The sequence below is a fragment of the Strigops habroptila genome, chromosome 3 (assembly GCF_004027225.2).
Source record: "Strigops habroptila isolate Jane chromosome 3, bStrHab1.2.pri, whole genome shotgun sequence".
In the NCBI taxonomy this organism is placed as follows: domain Eukaryota; kingdom Metazoa; phylum Chordata; class Aves; order Psittaciformes; family Psittacidae; genus Strigops; species Strigops habroptila.
In genome coordinates this window covers 54,414,958-54,435,210 of record NC_044279.2, presented here as the reverse complement: position 1 = coordinate 54,435,210, position 20,253 = coordinate 54,414,958, and the positions used below count along the sequence as shown (strand labels likewise).

Sequence of the window (20,253 nt, the reverse complement as noted above, 5' to 3'; positions counted from 1 at the left end):
CTTTCTGTCTTGTCTTCTGCCAGTAATACAGCTGTTGTCTTTGCTAAGCCCTCTCACAAGTTTCTGCCTGCTCTGCAGTCAGGTGTTGAGTCTCAACTGTTAGGGATCTAAGTGTATTAGAACAGATTCTCTCTCGTGCATATGCCAAGTCACTTGGTCACGCTGTTTGTCACGAAAGAGCTTGATTACAGCTTGCTTTACTTTGATATGATAAAACCTCTCTCCAACACACATTACAAAAAAACCCTAAAATGCTACAGGGCATCAGGCTCTTTGGAAAAGGCAAACTCACATTTGCCCCATTTGGTTTTAAGGATAGTTTGTGATGTATGCAGAAAAAAACCCATTAAGGATACATATATATCCATAAACTGTATGTAGCTAAGGAAAACTAAGCTGTTTTATGTATACCACAAGTTTTACTGTTTGTACCTAAAGCCATTTGGATGCAAAGTTCTTCTACTAAGTACTCCTTTAAGGCTACAAATAGAGTAAATAGGATTGCCAGGCAATCATGTAACACTATAGCATTTGGTGGAAAACCACTAAAAATGCTCAAGCACTGCACAGGTACTCAGTTTATTAGGTGTACTTCTATTCCACTAATCTCGTCATAGTACAGATTAAGCTCTTGAAATGCTTTTTCCCCTTAAATATAAGACCTTCTTAGCTTAACTTGGATTTGAGTGTTTATTTTCAGGATTTAGTCATAAATCAAAAAATCAGTGTAGAAAGAGCAGTTCTCTACTCCACCAAAGCCATCTGCCACTTTCGCGTTCGTGGCCAAAACAGGAATCCATCCTCGTCTGAGATTTCACTATCTACAGTTCCATTTCAGAGTTGTCTTCTCAAAGATGAGAGATGCTCCTCGCAATCCTATCCCTCTCCCTATCATACGTCAGCATACATTCCATTGATCAAGTAATCTAGCCTGGTATAATGCCTCTTCTGAAAAGATTCATGTATTTTCTTCCCAGTCAGTGCAATAACTAGCAACAAGAATATCACCCCAAAAAGCAAAGCCGCTACAAGGCTGCTTTTTTCTCCCAGCTGAACAGCACTCCTCCCTCTCAGAGGGCTCTCCGGCAGGTAGCTTTCTAAATCAGATGGGTCATAACCCTGAGCGTTGTTTTGGGAAGACATGGGGGAATGACTAGCAAACAGAGTGAAACCTGAAAAAGAGAAGAGGGTTACATGGCTAGTAATGTTGGAAGACACAACTGTTGGCTCAGGAGGGATGGCTGGAGTTCTTAGCCCTGATGAGGTAGCAGCAGATCTTGAAGTTGCGGTCACCCGCTTGGTTGTAGAAGTAGAAGCAGAAGTTGTGGGACTAGAAAGAGGAACCTGAGTAACAGCAATGCTGGTGGCAGGGATACCAGGTTTAGCTCTGGCAGTCGCAGTAGGTGGAAAGGTAGCTCTGTTGGTGGTGGTGACAGTAGTAGGTTTAGCACCACCAGGATGCAGAGAGGTTGTACGAGATTCCAGTTGGGTGGTACTTGTAGGCAGAGGAGTGAGAGTAGTACTGCTGGGTTCAGGAGCATTAGACTGAGTGGCAGGGAACAAAACAGAGGAGTTTCCATTTCGATCAGCAGAAGACATATTTTGTGGCAGGTCAATTACCTTCTGCTTTGGGATGGGGTCTAAGCTCTCAGGATGTTTTGCCCTTTGATATTCAGGAAAAACTGTATGAAATTCAGTGTTGTCTGAATGCTTGCCCATGTGGTTTGGGAGTTCAGATGCCTGATGAAAGACAGACTGTTGCAAAGCAGCAGTACGATTCCGATGGCTAGTCTGGCTGTGAGAAATAAAGGCTCCAGCATCTGGAGACAAAGAATACTCATTCGAAGAAAAGTACTCACTTCCGAAGGATGTATCCTCTGGAGCATGGGTATCTGAAAACAGAAAGGAAATGCCAGTATTTAATTATTTTTTATTACCACAGGCTTACTCTATTTGTATTTCTTAGTAAAAGAGATATAAGAGGGCTCCAAAAAGACTAACAAAACTGAGGCATCACTATCTTCCTTTCTTTAAAGTATGCAGAGTGACTTTTAAATCCTGTCAGCCGCAAGCCTGGTCACATCAGACCCTGACTACAACTTCCTACAGAATTTACCTGTGCAGAGCCATCATCCCAATCTGACTGTTTTATCCTCATATTGCATGCATGTAAGCATTTATTTATTTAGATTTGAAAAGCAGAGTGAGTAGGCTCATTGTCTTCAAACCATTCTCAGCCTTTGTCAGTTAAGAAGTCGGTATCATCAACCTCACTTTTGTCAGATGTACACATTTCTACCTAGCCAAGATGATTATATCCTTTCCTTTCTTGTAGTATCCAAGCACCCTGTGATTGCTTGACACAATTCAATTCACACATAAAATTGTCTTATAATACAAGGTGGCAATAATATCTCCATTTCATAGGCCATTTTATACACATACTGATTTGTAGGAAAGACCTGAGCTTCTGCTGCCACGCTAGAAGAAACACATTGCTCCAAGAGTCTCCGAGGTATTTGCAGTGAAGACCTCCACAAGAAGCAGACTACACTTTATAATGTCTCCAGAAGTCGATACATATTCCTTGCAAAACATGTGGGTGAATGTCGTTTAGTAGAATTTGGAAGCAAGGCAACAGTGTTGTGTGACAGAAATTCCATACAAACAATAATCCTAGCAGTTAACTGATTCTAAACAGGTATTATTTTCATTGTCACTTTGTCTAAGTAGGAACTCTTATCTAAAGGGATGGTATATTTTCAGTTTTATTATATGTGCAAAGAAGCCTACTTAGCTGCTGCTTCAATGTATATTTCCAAGCCTTAAGACTCCGCAAAAGAACGAAATGACAGAAAAAAACCCAACCCAAAACAGCAAACCAAAAAACTGTCAATGCTTTAAACAAGAGCACAGCAAATATTTCTTGAATCATAGACACCAATTTTTATTCTCACCTTCCAGTCAAGCACAAGCTTGTTACGCAAGTAACATCTTAAACACAGATAATGGACTGACTTAGAGAAAAGCCATACTGTGTTTTTAGAGAGTGGCTTTAAATAATAAAATATTCAGTAATTGCAAAATATATATATGCATATATAGTGTATGCATCATTAGAAACTGTATGCTCAAAGACAGCCAAACTGCTTCTGCAACTCTGGACACATTTCCACACCAGCGAGGAAATGGCCTGTCACCACCATGGAGCCAGTCGCCAATTCACTTTTTCCCTGTTTCTGGCATACTCCCATGGATGCTCCCCCCGTGTGTTTAAACAAACAGCGGATGTAGCGTGACAGCTACAAAGCACTTGCAGCATGCTATGTCATCTTCACTTCACTCGCCTGGGCAACAGCTAGAAAAGCATGGAGCAATCACGCAGCGTTCAAAGGATGGAGGAGGGAGCACAGGGAGGCTACATATGAGTCCCGTACAGGAGTTAAGTATCACTGCTACTCCGCAGCACTCAGATTAATTAATGTAACTGCCCACATGAACTAACTCTACTCCACATTTTCAGCATCAAACATTGATTTCACAGTATTCTTTGTCTCCATCTGAGACAAGCTCCCAAGCACGGTGCCCCAAACCTGTCCTGTGCGAGGTACAGATGGGGTACTAGGACAGGCTTGTTGGCAAGAAAGAACCAGGGCACTACACAAGTCAAACTTTAAAAAGAGATTAAAAACCTGAAGTGGTTCTGCTGATATCTCAAATCCACTAAGCTGCATTAAACCCCAAACTTCGGGTTGTTTGTTAAAAAACAACAACAAACACCACCTCCTGAGCATACTTTGCTAGAACCCACCAGTGCTGCCTGGGTATCTTAGTGGGGTGGCAAAGGCAAGTGCCACAAACGTACATGAACAGCAGAAACCAGAGATGTTCTTGCTTTTTTAGCAATAGCTTTTTGCAGCTGAGACTAGGAAATGTTTTACTTCCCAAGCCATAGGTTGTTTCCATTAGATAGCAGCCACAAAAGTAGTTAAAAAAGAAGAAAATTAAATAAATCACTACTAACATAGCATCAGTATTTTACGTTGCTTTATTACCAATAAAATATCTTTTTCCCTTTCAGTTTGGTTTTCAGTGTAACCACATGCAGATATGAAGGAATGACGCTTGACATGTTTGTCAGTGCCAGCACCACTCAGGTGCTACCTTTGAAAACTTATTAGGAACATAAAAATAAGTTAGCATAATCTTTCCACAATTCAATGTTCACAGAAGCTAAAAAACAATGCAAAATGAATAGAGAAGGAATATGCAACCAAGTTGTTAACTGAGCATTACACTGCATGCAGGATGAAAGCACATGCACAACTACATTCCTTGTTTCTTTGTTTGAAACCCCTATATTCTTCTAGGGGAAAAAGAGCTGGAGAAGATAATAGTTGCAATGATAATTTTACAGGCATGCAGTTCATTTGTTGCACATTGCTTTTGCCCAAATCCTGCGTGATTGTGCTTGCACAAAAGTATTTGGTAACGTATGTGAATAATCTTTCTACAGATCCTGCTGTTGCATAGTTCCTCTTGGAAAAGTTCTCTTCTTCAGAAAAGGATCAGTCTCTGGAAATAAGAAATATCTGCTCTCTCAAGCAGCCACACTGAAAGCACCTTGTGAACTCTTGGCAGGACAGTCTAACTATCAGTTTCTTACCTGAGCTGTTCAAACAGGTTTGGTGCAAGTCAACATCAGTCAATAAGTACAAGTTGCTATAAAAAAATCCCACTGCACATGACAGCGAGAAATTTCTGAGCGTGCACAGCCCACATGCCATAAAGCTGAATTTAGACAGTTTGCATCCATGCTTCAGGTTCCCTAACCGAAAACAGAAAATAACCATCACTATTGCCGGTTACTCAGCAACATCACTGTGGTGCTCCAAGGCTTGCCCAGCATTTGCTCAGTGTTTCTGCCTCCATGTATATGGTGTTCATCAGTGTAGCATGGTTCCTTGGAATACACAGATGGCTACAAGGGCATCATATTTCCGTTGCTTTCAGTGATACTCTTTAGCATTACGTACAGGAAATTTTCCTTCTAAACACACCAAGATGGAAGCAGCTTCTTTTTGTTTGAAGCAAGGAAAAACTATGATGACTTCTGAATCTAATGTGAAGGACTTTCGTAAGGGTCAGGACGTTACTCAACGAGGCTGGGTCCACACCGGAGCTCACCACACACCTGGCCCATCCAACTTCCACAAAGCAAAAGAGCAGCATTTTCAAACTACAGTGCTTGCCTTAGAGCATTTTACTAGAATAGCAACCCCCAAACATTTTCTGGTCACTACTGAAAACTCACAGGTGCCAAACTCATCTAGTGCGGGGACTGGTGGCTCTTACTGTTATTTACCTCTAGTTATCTTGTAGCTCACAAGTCCTGTTGCGGGTTTCATCGGGCAAGCCTCTGTGCTAGGGCAGTAAAACAGGTAGCAGTTTGGATGTGCGCTTGTCCTTCGAGCATCAAAAATCATCAGATTGCACTTCTTGTCTCCTGCAAAACATGGTAACGACATGTTTCAGTGATAAGAACTTTTACAGAATCTTGATAATGAGCTCTAGTATGTTAAATTAGTTTTTCTTAATGTGAGTAAGAGGAAAACTACTGACATATAACATGCCTACAGGAAAACCAGCCCAGGACTGCAAAAGAATGGCCCAGGGCCAGTATACAGGTCACACCTTCCTCTTCCTGTACAGATGAACTTGGGAAAATAATGAGTCTAATCCCTCACCCTCCCCTTGCTCCTACCACACTGGCACCACTTTATAGTTTCTTGCTTACAAATCCTGATAAACTGGAGAACCTCCTTGATATGCTCATGGGGGAGGAAATGATTTATACACATTTCCCTATCACACCCCATGAATTGCTTGGCTAGTTCCTGCTTGTGGGGTCACCTTTACCATGTCATTTCTACTTGCCTCTCTACAGCTCCAAAGCAAACCAGTGGTCTCAGAGAAGGGTAAGCACTCTCTTTTTTTCCTTTAAACGTAGTGCAAAATGTCAGTTACTTTTACTGTCAGCTACTCACTCAGTGCATCTACTAACCACAGCTTACATATCTCAGAGTCTGGGGATCTGAGGGGTTTTAACACTTAAAACTACCGCTGTTTCTTTGCTGCAACTATTTTCCTGAGCACTGCGGGGTCCTGCACTCTCCTCACGCTCGGCAAAGCAGGATCAGCAGCCGCAAGCTGTTACTAATCGCAGCGCGCATGGAAGGATAAATTAACGTTTCTGCGCTGACCACAGAGGACAGTACTCCAATACCACGCGAGCCCAAACTCCGTAAGTAATTTCCCAACAGAGCGGAGCGGGTTACCTGAGATCTTTGCCCCCGAGCAGCAGGCGCGGACACAAGCCTCGGGGGCTGGGGCGTACACGGGCTCCGCGCCCCGGACGCCTTTGGGCAGGGAGAGGTCGATATCGATGATGGTGTTTTCCATCCTCTCCGCGGAGCAGTCCCGGCCCGGGGGTGGCCCGGCCATCACGCCGGTGACCACCAGCAAGCACAACGGCCACCGCCCGCTGGAGGGGGGCATGGTCTCTCGGGTCGGGGGCTCCGCCGGCCCGCCCCTTGTCCGACACAAACCGGGCGGGAAGGCACCAGCAGCAAGAAAACGGCGGCTGCCCCGGGCTGCCGGCACGTCCGGGAAGAGGGACCGCGGGAGGCGGGCCCGGGCCGCCCGCCTGCGCTCCTGCCCGCCCTCCCTCCCGCTGTCCTGGCATGGCTCCGGGAGTGTCCCCGCTCTTCCAGCCGCCCGCAGGCCCAGGGGCTCGTCCCGAGCGTCTGAGGCAATGGAAAAACCATCCGGAGAAACTCTTCAGGTGGAGGCGGTGAGGGTCAGGCTGGTGTGGTTCTGCTCGCAGCCTGAGCTGCCGATCCTACGACTGAGATCGGGTTTTGGAGGCTGTATTAAAGCGATTAATAAGCATATCCTGGTCTAAATGCACATGTGCGTGTTTCAGTGTCTGTGTAAGCGTCTCTTTAATACCTGAGTAATCCTGTTCAAATCATAGCCAAGCACAAGGTGTTTGCTGAAAAGGTGGTGTATGGACAAGCCTGTCTGCTGGAAGCATGGGCTGACGGCTTAGCCGTTCTTCCCTCAACAGCCTTAATGCGATGGCTTGCTTAAGTAATGTTTTACTTGGGAATCTTTAATTTCCTCTTTGGTTTTTCTTTTTTTTTTTTTGGGGGGGGGGTGAGGAGGCAGTGTTTCAGAATAAAACTGGCCTAGAGAGTAAGGAGTGCAAGGAATAAAAAGTTTGTAAGATATATTCATATCTATTTATGTCTTCATATATATATAGTAAGATATATTCATATATCTATATATATTTCCTTGCCCATGGCAGGGGGGTTGGAACTAGATGATCTTCAGTTTCTTTCCAACCCAAACCACTCTATGATTGTATGATTCCTTCTTTTTCAGGTCTCTCATCTTTAAAAGGATGAGCATGCTATGAGTAGTTAGAATAATACAGTTGTCTGTAAATAAAACACATTTTCTTTTTAAGCGTGGTCCATTAGCTGGGGAGATACTAATGGGCAGGTTATTTTGCACATTGTAATGGTTTGGGCAGTATAATGAAACTAGGGAGTCTGGTTGTGTCTTTGCTGTCTACTTGAAAGAATCTCATAGAATCACAGACTACCAGGTCGGCAGGGACCTTAAGACTCATATGGTCCAACCCTTCTAGGCAAAGCATGACCTAGACCAGATGTCCCAGCACTCTGTCCAGCTGAATCTTAAAAGTGTCCAATGTTTGGGAATCTACCACTTCCCTGGGGAGATTATTCCAGTGGCTGATTGTTCTCATTGTGAAAAATTTTCCTCGTGTCCAGTTGGAATCTCCCCAGCAGTAACTTGGACCTATCACCCCTTGTCTTTTCCATGTGGCTCCTTGTAAAAAGGGAGACTCCACCTTTGTAGCCACCCTTTAAATACCGAAACATGGTGATAAGGTATCCCCTGAGCCTTCTTTTCTCTCAGCTGAACAAACCCAGCTCTCATAGGGCAGCCTTTCTTCATATGGCAGGCTTCCCAGCCCTTTGCTCATCTTTGTGGCCCTTCTCTGGACCCTCTCCAGCCTGTCCACAGATTTTTTGCAGAGTGGGGAAAGAAACTTGAGTTGAGGTGAAATTTCTTCCTTCTCTGAGATCCCTAGAAGGGCACAGTGCCAGCAGCAGCAACGGGGCCACATCCTGCTCCACGCTGACTGCCCTGCACCATTCCTAACACCATGGACCCGTGCCAAGGGATGGATGGCTGACTTGTTCTTCATGCTCAGTCAGTCCCTGTCTCCGTTACTAATACAGCTGTGTGTGGCTTTTATTTGGACATCAGTGCTGTAAGAGGCTGAGCCCATCATCTCATTGCACATCAAATGGCCAATTTGGAGCAAGTCCTAATGTTTTGTTGCGACTCTTGCATTCTTGGTGCTTTTTTTTGAATTTTTCAGCTGCATTTGTTTAAGAAAATGTGTATTTCTCGGTTTCGGAAATGTAGTGGAATGCATCTGGTAGCCAGATTTCCCTTTTTTTCTAAGCTGGTAAAATTATTTTCACTGTTAAAATGCTCTAAGAGAATGTGAACATTTTAAGTGTCACCTATTAACTGTGCCACACAGTGAATGACCTATGGGACTGAACACTAACAGCAAGCACAAATACTACCTGTGCGTTAGGCAGAGTCCCAGCTGCCACCTGCCTTTGCTTACATAGTGGTGGTGGAAGAAGCCAAGCCTAAAGAAACTGAAAAGAAAAAACGCTAAAGGTCTGGCTGGAGTGGTTGTAACTGGAGGGCTCTTCACTGGGACTGCTGGGATAGTGTTAAGGATTAGGGTGTCAGGATACCAGAATGATAGCGAATGTGAAGACCTGTGCAGAGACTACTGTGTGAGGCAGGCATAAATGATTATGGGCATATGAGAAGGGCTGATGTGATATATAATGTAATTACAGGGAAAAAGAGACAGCATGGGATGACATGATTGCGTATTTTGAGTATTGAGTATATTGAATATATTAAGTCATAAAGGAAAAATTAAACAGATAAGAAATGATATAAAATATTTGCCAAAGACCTTAAGTTGTTTGGGTCATGGTAATACAGGTAAAACATCAGAGGTATATATTCTAATGTACATACAGCTGTACACTGTTTCAGGTACATTCAGTTAGGTACTGGCTACAGGACACCACAGAGGACTTGCATTATATCCACATCAGAGGCAAAATAAAGAATTAATTTACACATCTAACACATTAATATATCTTTATTTTAAAAATGTTTTCAGTGGTAACATTCCATGTGGTAGACACATGTTGGTTGACAGGTAAATTAAAACTCTCTGGGGTGGTGATGTATGACAAATTCACACTTTCACAATAATAGATGAATGAAATCATCTCTGAAGTGAAAACACTTCAGACAGGAGTCAGTTGTCCATTAAACAGCAGCAGAAAGGATGTGAATTGAAGTTAAATTTGTTGATGCAAAGCAACTGATTTAAAAATTTGTCTGAGATGGATAATGCCAAATGACCTTATCGCAAGCACTGGTTAGGCTGTAGTCTTACAGACATCACACACTTTACCTGTAAAGGCTGCATTTATCTTTAAACACTGCCAGTCCTTCCTTACAAGCCACTGAAACTACTCATGGTGTGACTTTAATTATGTGTGTGCATGTTGCAGATTAGGAACTCCAGTTTGTAAACTGACTTGTGCCAACAATAGTTTGTTCTTCCCCCAAAATAATTACATTGTTTTCCTACTATTTACTTGTTATTTTGGCAGGAATCAAGCAGTTGTTCAGGTAGTTGAAAGAAAGGTCTATTATTTTTAGGTTACAAAAGCAGAGTGCTGCCTACAGCTAGCAAAAGGTGGTGTTGGACTGGGATTGCCTTCCCACAGCCTTAATCTCGATAACAGTTGTGAGGTGTAGTTCCCATGAGATAGTAGCATTATTTTTGTGTCAAATTCAAGCATGGTGGCAATTAGCAAAGGCAGCCAAGAGAAATGATGATGAGTTCAGTGCAGAGCTTTTGGTGATGCTGGGCATCGTGCATGAGCGCAGAACAAGCTTGTTCAGCAGCTAGCACACATAAGCACTGTTCTGTATTTTATTCCATATTCCATTCTGATGGGTGCCCTATCCCTGGCAGTGTTCAAGGCCAGGATGGACGGGGCTTTGAGCAACCTGGTCTAGTGGAAGGTGTCCCTGCCCATGGCAGGGAGGTTGGATTAGGTGATCTTTAAGGTCCTTTCCAACCCTAAGCAGTCTGTGATTCTATGATGATTCAATGATTTATAGGCAATTGTCCTGTCATAGATATTTGTGTGGCTTCTTTGCCAATTTGACAATATGCAAATAATGTCTGAAATCTCAGAGTATGTTTCCTTTATGTATCCTTGGCTCCTGGCACAAGGCTAAAGCTAGCTGGGATAGCTGTTTCCCACATGTGACTCTGCTGGGGCCCTGCCGTGGGCAAGAGGCTGCAGTTTTGGGGGGAGTGTTGTCTGTGAGCCCACCAAGCAACCCATGGGAGAACAGCATGGCCCTGCCGGGGGTGGCTTTATAAAGTCACAGAATCATTTAGGTTGGAAAAGACCTTTAGGATCATTTATCAGGCAGTCTGGGATGCAGATCAGCACTCTGGGGTTTAGCAGGTTTGACTTAGGACAGGAAAATTAATACAGAATCATGGAATCATAGAATGGTTTGGGTTGGAAGGGACCTTCAAAGGTCGTCTAGTCCAACCCCCCTGCAATGAGCAGGGGCATCTTCAACTAGATCAGGCTGCCCAGAACCACATCCAGCCTGGCCTTGAATGTCTCCAGGGACGGTGCATCCACCACCTCTCTGGGCAACCTGTGCCAGTGTTTTACCACCCTCCCTGTAAAGAATCTTTTCCTCACGTCCAGCCTGAATCTCCCCTCTTTTAGTTTAAATCATCGCCCCTCGTCCTACTGCAACAGGCCCTGCTAAAAAGTATCTACCCATGCTTCTTATGGGCCCCTTTTGAGAACTGAAGGGCTGCTCTGAGGTGTCCTCGGAGCCCTCTCTTCCCTAGGCTGAACAAGCTCAACTCTCTCAGCCTTTCCTCATAGGAGAGGTGCTCCAGCCCTCCGATTACTGTATCCGATTACCATTTGATTATTATATCAGTAATTAAAACAGATTCGCGATGCTTTGCTCCAGTCGTGTGTCCAACCCCCACAACATATTCCCACGTTCCCACCTCCCCCGTGCGCGCTCGCCGCCGCTCCGGTGGGGCACCCCGCGGGAGGGCCGGGCCGAGAGCCAGGCCCCCCGCAGGCCCAGAAGGGCAGCAGGGAGAAGCCCCCGTCCCCACAGCCGCCAACCACGCCGCTTCCCCTCCGCTGCGGCCTCGGCCTCCCCGCGGAGCCCCGCCTGCCCGCCGCGCCGGGCGGGGCCTGCTCGTGACCCGGGCGCAGACGCCGGCCGGCGCAGCCGGAAGCCCCGTCGGCGGGCGGCGGTGGCGGCCGGGGGAGCGCCGCTGCCCCCCGCGCTGCAGCAGGGCGGGGAGGAGGCGGCGGCGGCTCGGCCATGGGAGCGGAGCACAGCGCGGAGGCCGAGAGCCGCGCGGGCGAGCCCAGCACCTCAGGTGGGTGCCCGGGGCGGGAGGGGAGCGGGGCTCCCGCTGGCTGCGGCGGCCCGGAGGGAGGGGGTGCGGCGGTGTGGAGCCCCGCTCCGCTGCAGGGGCCTGGCGCGGCGGCGGCGGGGGGGAGGCGGTTGCTGTGGAGGAGGGAAGGGCTTTGCTTTCCCTTGCGAGGCTGCAGCTGGCGGCGGCCCGGCCCTTGTTCTGGGCGGGCGGGAGAGCGCCGGGCCCGCTTCGGGCGGCACCGCCCGGGTCGGGGGAGGCGGAGGCGGCGGGTTGGGGGCACCCCCAGGGCCGGGTGAGGGCCCTGCTCCCGGTGGCGGGGCGCGGAACGGCGGGAGCGGCGTGCGGAGCTCGGGGGAGAGTAACAAGGAGGATGTCAGTGGGGCACGTGTGTCATAACCACCTCTCCCCGGGTCTTGAAAGACCTGTGCTGAGCATAATGTGTTCTCAGAGGGTGGGAAGGGAGCTTACAGTCCTCGGGTGGTCCCGGTTATGTGTTTATACTATAAAAAATGTACCTGTGCTATGTTAAATATAGTGACAGTCACCTAGGGTTGAATTCTGATGGAGTCATCTTCTTACTTTGATTGTTCCCTTTACCTCCCGCATCCTTTCAGCATCTCCGTCACCGGCCAAGCAAAGAGCAAAAATGGATGACATTGTGGTGGTAGCTCCAGGGACACAATCCTCCCGGAATGTCAGCAATGATCCCGATGTCATAAAACTGCAGGAAATTCCAACTTTCCAGCCCCTTTTGAAAGGTAAGCGATTGTTCTTTCTCTGTTTTTAAAGTCCTTATTTTTTCATTTTGTACCTAATGAAGTGTGTGCTTTGTGTATCCTGAGGTTCCTACTGAAGTTCATGCTTCCATCTATATTTTTCAGTACCTCTCTTGTTTCAAACCTTACTTTAATTATTGCCAGCCTTCTAAACAGCATGTCAACTGGTTTAGAGGTGTGCTGGTAATGTTTTCTACAGTGGACCCATCTACTGTGAAGACAGTACAGCTCCAAGCATGCCAGCTTGCCCTGTACCACTGGTTGATGAGAGACGCTATGTTACATTCTAATATATAATGGACTGCAGTCTCCTGTTTGGCTCTAGGCTTTTAACAACGTGTGTGTGACTCTCTCGGAGTCATAGCTACCTGTGTATGGGTGCAGTTGCTTGAAATCAAGATATCCTGTGGGAGTTTCTAACACAGAGTAGATTTTGTTCTTGTTTGTGGGGTGGGTGGGCTGAAACTAGTGTGGGTCCTTGAGCCCTGTGTTGACAACATTGCTTTGTATCAGTGGACTTCATAAATTCCCTCCATGTCTTTTTGCTTTGTTTCTTTTCCTCCCAGTCTTTTTCTTCCCCTGTACCCATTCTTTGTTCCTTCTATTCTGTTCAAAGGGAAGTGAAGATTTAAATTGGAGTTGTCAAGCCTACAGTTACCAAAAACTGTTTGTACATTTTGTAGTCTGGCTTCTAGCTACCTCTTTTTTGTGGAGACTATGCAGTGTCCTTTGTATCTGAAAGTCCCTTAGGAAGGAAGTTGTCTGGAGCAGCCTGCACGGTTTAATTTGGTAAAAGCAGCCTGCTGCTGAGCTCCTCTCACTGGAACAGTGTGGGTCAGCAAACTTGTGTGAGTGAACACTCAGTGAGGCAATGGTTCTTGAAAATGTGAGGCTTGCTGTGCATGCATACATTGGCTGCAGCACTTGCTCGTGCCTGCTGTGGCAGAGAGGAAGGAGTCGGGATGTTTAGCCCTCGCTGCTAGCGGGAGAAATGATGTGGCTTCATGCAGTCGAGGGTTTAGGCACTACTGGTCTGAGTGTCACCCGTTCATGCGTGGCTGCTAGGAAGATATGGCAGCCACTTTGCCCTGCAGGCATCTCTAGAGGTGGTGTAACATCACAACGCCACTTTTTGGACAGAAACTCTTTACTTTTTTGTTTGTTTGTTTTTGTTTTCTTGTGTCTACTGGATGCAGACCTTGGAACATGACTAGGACTTGGAACATGGATTCTATGATAGCCCATTGGGACAGTTATTTGTTAGGTACTGCTGTGTAGGGGTCTAGGTGTGTGCAGCTCTGACCACTGTTTCCAGCAGAAGGGGCAGAAAAGATGGGGAAACCATTAAATTGGAGAAAACCAGACATGGATGTTTTGGGGGCTGGTACTGCAGTCCCTCTTGACCAAGGAGAGAATGTGTGTGTTGGTTATACTGCTGGGGGTTTTTTTTGAGCTTTACAGAGAATGATGTAGAAATCTGTATCTGATTAACTCCTGGTGCTTTCACTGCCATTTTAGAATTAACTGTTAAGATCACTGATGCTGGCACAGCGTTCATGTTGGCAGCAGGCTGGGTCATTACCTGTGGGCAGAACATGCTTTGCTGGAGTCCTGCATTGTATAAAAGGCAGAACCAGAATCTTGCCAGTGGCAGTTTAGAATGTAAGTGCTGGAACCCAAATCCAGAAAAGAAATAAGGAAGTTTTAATTTGAAAGACCAAATTAGAAGATGCATTAACATCTGGCACTGAGGTTGTTATGTATGCATAAGAGCGTGATGACAAAGAGTTTCAGTTCCCCCCAGCCTTAAATGTGGTGAGCGAACTTGGGTTGCACAAGAGCTGTGGAAATACTGGGAACCGGGACTGGTTATTGCTTCCAGAGGCGGTGTTCCTGTGTGGGTGTTTGAGGTGCAAAGATACAGGGCTTGAGGTGGAAGTGAGAAAGAAGAGAGAGCAGTAGCCACATGGCTGAGAAAAAGATTGGAAGGCACTGCATAGATGGCCAGTTCAGGTCCTTTAACTCCTAAACATGCATGCGTTCTTTGGTGGGAAGTCGTCTTGGTCACAGAGATGCTTTCTCTAGTCTTTCTTTGGACCTGAAACTGTGTATGTATGATACATACCTCCTTTTCTCTTTTTATCGCTTGGCCTGCTGAATTTCTCTATGAGTCTCTGGAGATGTGATGACATCTGGTGACTGCTTCGGAGTATTGCATGCTTCATCACGTCTGTGAACAGCTTTTTCAGCCTCAAATACTTCTTATTACTTGAACAGCAGGACTGTGATGCTTGTGTTCACTACAGAAAGCAGTGTGGGCTGTTGAGTGAGTTGACTCTTGAGACACCCCAGATCTGCCACAGGCCTGCTCGGGAAGCTGTTCTGTTTTGGACTGGTTTCTTGTCTGTATTCTTAACATGTGAGATCATGTTCCTGGAATGGATGAAGAAGGATATTATAGATCTTCTAGGAGCTAATACTAAAAACTTTTTTTTTGTGGTTTTTTTTGTGGTGGTTTTTGATCTACCAGCTTGCAAAGCTAAAGAGGTGAACTTATACCCCTTGTGGGCTTCATTATTCTTTTCACTTTCTCCTTGGCTAAGTAAAGTCAAGGGCTTTTATTTTGCTTTTTAGTCTCAAAAGAAGCCAAATAGTTAAATTAGTGAACTGGAGAAGCACATAGTCATGAAGAAACTGTTCTTGAAAGAGAAAAGCATTAGTCTCTTTTAGCCATATTGAGTTGAGCTTGCAATTGATGAAGCTGAAGGTCTTTAGTATTGTACACTCTCACTTGGAAGCAAATGCCAGTGGCATTTCTGTTACATCTTTCATGCTAGGTTTTCCTTGGCTTCTGCAGCAGAAATTGCACCTCAGTTACAGCTATGACTGTGTAGGGTCCTTCTGAGTAATATCTGCTACCTTTGAAGTTCCGTTTGTGGTTACTGAGTATGCGTAATAAGCAGTGTTTGAGAGGTCAGCGTTTAAGCATCTGCTGATTCCAGTGTTTGAACCTGTTGGACATAGCTGTATGGTGTGGTTATGTTGCACCTCCTACAGCAAGTCAAGGACTGGAGCGTGTCCTTTTCATAATGGCAGGGAATATCTTCTATGGTCTATATTCATGTGGACAGAAAGTGGAGAATTTCCCCTATACAGTGAGGTTAGGAAAGATCCCTGGGGATGCTTGTTATATTGCCATTTGTAAACATCAAATCCCAATCCTACTCAAACTGAGAGGAGAAGAAAACTACTCTTAAGATGTACACCTTGGAGTGAAGTGCCTGAAGCTGCTATGTATTTGCAACACAGAGAGGTCATGTGTGCAGTAGAAATGCTAGAAGAGGACTTCACTGTTTGATGAAACAAGAGGATGGGTTTTGGTAGTTTTTTAGTGGAAGGAAAATGTATAATCTACACTCCTGGGAGCAACAGAGGGAGTCTTCCACCTTCTTCCTGGTCTCAAGTATTCCCTGTAGAGACCTGTTTGTGAGCAATACAGAACAAAATGTGATGTGATGTTTCTTTCCTCTATGTGGGTTCCTGAGGGTGTTTGCATGAAAGTGAAACTTCTGTCTGTTCGTCCCTGGTTCTTGCAGTCTGTTCATAGCATGAAGTCATCACCAGCTGTGTATAAAATCAAAGTCATCTTCTCTGAGTAATCTTTTCAAAATGGTGATGCTTTTGTAGCTTATGAACAAAGCAGCCTGTCTTAAGAAGGTGTTTGGAAAAAACCTAACAATTTTCTGTGTGGTCGTGACTACAGAAAGCTTATAAGTTATTACAATGTGGGATTGCTGAGAAAGGCTCTTACTGGATCTGTAAAGTATCACGTCTGACTGGAGATTTGGCTTTTATGACCAGGGGATCCTCTTTGAGGACTGAGGATGTTGGGAAGAGATGGGATCCACTTGGCAAAGTGGAGTTAGAGCATCTTTACCAGCAGGTGGGCCAACATGAAAAAAGAGTGTTAAATTAAGGATGATTAATGACTACAGTTAAGTGAGGAACCAGTGGACAGGGTTGAAAAGTAAATGACGAATATTTTTTTCCATGCAGTTTTTCTTGGTAATTCAAGTAAGGTTGGTGGGGTGAGGAAGTAAACATTGTTAGAAAGCTTCCCAAAGGCTTTTGAAAAGGGTGTTTAGGTTTTAAGTTTGTGTTGTGAAAACAGAATGTTCACTGCATTCTTCCAGAGGGCATCAGCATCTCAAGCCTCAAGAAAGGCGAGGTCTGTCTTTCTGGTAGCAGTGAAGTGTTACGGTAAGCAGAAAAGGTGGGTACATATAAAGGATCTATTGGTGTGTGTTACTAATATAGGAGACACTGTTCAAGAACTAGTTATCCAAGTACAGATACAATTCCTATTCTGTGCCAAGGTCAGCAAGACCTAAGGCAAACAAAATGCTGGGAGCTTGGTACTAGGAATAAAAACTTTGGCAGGTGTATTGTTAAGCACCTATTAAGCCAAGACCTGTCGAGGCATGAATTAGAAGTAAATGAATAGGTTATGGTTAACCCAGTGAGATCTTTCCTTACCATGCTGCCTGTTACCCGTATTTACATTGCTTCATTATTTATCAATAAATGTATTTTACAAATTAAAAAACAAGGCCTTTACTCTGAAGAGTCTAGGGTACAGTTTACCTAGCAGTAGCGTAAGAAAGAAACTAAAGTTACATGGCAGAAAGAGTTTTGAAAGATAGGTCCAGCATCAGGAGTGTCCTTTTTGTCTCTTGATATGGTTTAAAGTGAAAACTTGGCAATGATGTGTTTATTATAGCTCGTGCACATCTTGAGTAGAGGGGCAAAATGAGATGCTGAGAAATTTTCTGTGAGAGATCAGTGGTAAAACTTGTGCTGCTGTACTGATGCTGTGCTGATATTCTGTTGTCCTTCAGTCACAGGAAATATAAGCTTGTGTTAGGCAGCTTGAAAGGGTTGTTAATACCTTTATAACTTTTTTATGAGGTTTTTTTTCAGACAGGAAAACTACTTGTCTGAGAAATACCAATGTATTTATCTTTCTGGCATAGCAAGTAGAGGAAGGATGGGTGTTTAGAGTTTATTGCCCTTAAAGCAGTATTTGGTCACATCTCGCTCCTCAGTATTTTATGCTGATTTACATCCTCTCTTCTTTCCCTTACTTCACTGTATGCTCTGTTGCCTAGGGAATTTAGCTAATAGGACATGTTAGTGAATTTTGTTCCTACAATTCTTTACTCCTACCAGTACTTCAATCCTTTTTAATTCTGCCCTTATACCTTACAAGGAGGATCTGTTTATTGCACACTTAAAGGTACTGCTGAGGGTATAGGGCCCCAACAGAATTTGCAACATCCAAGTTTGTTGGATGGGACCCCTTGCTTAGTGCTTGTAACAAGGTATATGAGAATGAGCTAGTTGGGCAGAAAGAAATACCAATAATGATAATGTGAATGCACATCTGCTGGCGGGTTTTTTGTTGGTCATTTGTTTTGTTTTGGCATTGGTTCGTTTTTCCTTTTTAATTATTATTTTATTGATTTAGGCTTGTGGACATGTATTCTTTATATTATAGAGAGCTGTCCCTCTGTTATGATTTCATGACTTGAAACTAGCTCCTGAAAACACAACCTAGAAGATGCCTCAGTTTTGAGGAAAGGAACTTTCCTTTCAGAGATAGCTGGAGGAAAGGAAGATGGTGATGTCCTATTTCCATATATTTCTCAGGTGTGAGGTTTGTGACTATTTGGAGACCTGGACTAACTCAGTTTTATGTGTGAAAGGATTTGAATCTGTGGTTAGGTATTATCTAGACAATATGCTCAGCACTGGTTGGAAGAGTATTAGGGACTGTGAATACTCAGTTGTTTATCTTTTCCACCCTGTCCCTTTGCAAGCTGTTCCACACTGTGTAGTATTATTTGTGTATTGGCAGATATGCTCACGCTCATTCTGTTTATCTGCTTAGACGATTAGCCTGGCCTTCTCTTTCTGGGGTGAGTACCCTTGAGCTCCAAATAGCTGTGACTCCTGTCTGGACCTCCACAGGCATGTATGGCTCCTCCCCACCATCTTGCTGCATGTGAATAATCTTTGGTGGTCATCCCAAGTCACCTGCAGATTGTCCTTCCTTTACCTTCACAGAGCTTCTGTGACAGAGCTCTCCAGCTGGCATGTATGGCTCTTGTGGTGCAGCCACCCTTTGGATACACTAGAAGATGTGCTGAGGAAAAATACCATGTGGTAAGGAGTTAACTATGTCCTGGCTATAGATTTGCCACACACTTTGTGGAGGGGTACCTGCATGTTTGCCAGTGTACCTTGAAATCACTATTAACTGGTTAAGGTGAAATGAAAATAATTATTTCTAACATCCAAAATATATAGTACAATTAGAAATGTTTACAGATGGTGTAATTTGTTTATGTCAAGAAGAGATTGGAAGTCAGATGCGTCTGACAATGTATACGAGCTAGTGTGCTCTGCTGGAGTGTTACTGATGAATCTTTCTAGGACAAGGATAAGTGTGTGATGGGAAGGTACATCACAGAACATTTTTAGTCTTCAAAAGACTTCAGGCACCAAAATCTGGATAAACTTTTTCCTCTCCCTTTCTCATTCACATTTGTGTACTTTTATTCAACATTATTGTCTTGCCCATAAGTTAAGACATGCTCATACAGCTTGGTTGAGTCTGCGACTGAAGTGCCTGTGAAATTTCTCTTCCTGCCTTCCCCATTTGGTGTGTCTGTGGGCATCTTTCTCTGAGGTATATCCCTCTGTTGAGCCTGGTGTTTTATATTGATGAAAGTTGCATGCAAAGAAAGGTTCCTGTTAGAAATATGTATCTACATGTGTGTAGAATATGTATATAAATATTGAGAGTGTGTGCATATTTATTTATAGATATTGGGAGGGATTACTGTCCAAGACTGCTGCTGGAGGGATATTGCAGCAGTATTACTTGGTGGACTAAAGCTTGTGAAGTAAGCTTCCTTTCTGCCAGCCAGATGGGGTTGGAGAAAGAGAGGGGGACCTAATAGAAGCTCCTTGGTGCCATTGGTTTGGTTCTCTCCTCTTTAGCAGGCCACTGTGGTACCTACTGCTCCTTTCACTTTTGCTGTGTTCTTCCAACCATTTGTTTACTAGATAGGAACTGTTATGTTACATGTTGGATGCTTGGATGTAGAGAAACAAGAAGTTCATGTCTGGGACGTCTGTCATGCTGGGACTGGAACATCTAATGGTCAGGGAAGGGATGGGACCTGGAGTGGTGACTGAGTTCCTGAGGAGAACTCTTGACACATGGACAGAAAATTTTAGTGTCTTCAGTTACTACGGCAATGAGCAACGTAGATGTGTTCAGTTAGAGATGCACAGGGAAAGGCTGTGGATGCAGAAACAAAATGCTTGACTTTTCTTAACGAGAAATTTCTACTTACTATCTTGGAGGAAAGAATGAATGGTAATCGCATATTGAAACAGCACTTTAATGAGGAATCTCTCTGCTTATAAATATAACAGATTTCTCTGTTACTATCATTGGTTGTCACTTCAGTTATGAAGTCTTACTTACCTATCTTCTGGTGTTGGAAATCTAAAATAAATCACTGGACACGAGAGGAAAATTTTTCACAATGAGAACAATCAGCCACTGGAATAATCTCCCCAGGGAAGTGGTGGATTCCCCAACACTGGACACTTTTAAAGTTTGGCTGGACAGGGCGCTGGGACATCTGGTCTAGGTCATGCTTTGCCTAGAGAGGTTGGACCAGATGATCCTTGAGGTCCCTTCCAACATGGTAGTCTATGATTCTATGATTCTGTAAGGAAAAAAATGAGCTA

General features: G+C 44.5%; 2 protein-coding genes across 2 annotated transcripts in view; one reads left to right on the top strand and one right to left on the bottom strand.

The window, feature by feature from the left end:
- Positions 1-560: 560 nt before the first annotated feature.
- Positions 561-6,658, bottom strand: MANSC1 (MANSC domain containing 1). Its single transcript, XM_030480496.1, has 3 exons — positions 6,339-6,658; positions 5,366-5,506; positions 561-1,892 (listed from the first exon to the last, which is right to left on the bottom strand). Exons 1-3 carry the CDS (start codon positions 6,556-6,558, stop codon positions 892-894), a joined length of 1,362 nt encoding a protein of 453 aa, XP_030336356.1. The 5' UTR covers positions 6,559-6,658; the 3' UTR covers positions 561-891.
- A 4,589-nt stretch (positions 6,659-11,247) lies between these two features.
- BORCS5 (BLOC-1 related complex subunit 5) overlaps positions 11,248-20,253 on the top strand; it is a 69,611-nt gene continuing 60,605 nt past the window's right edge. Inside the window, exons 1-2 of the mRNA XM_030480924.1 lie at positions 11,248-11,650; positions 12,265-12,408. Coding sequence (XP_030336784.1) covers positions 11,593-11,650; positions 12,265-12,408 — 202 coding nt within the window. The 5' untranslated portion in view covers positions 11,248-11,592. The remainder of the gene's footprint in view (positions 11,651-12,264; positions 12,409-20,253) is intronic.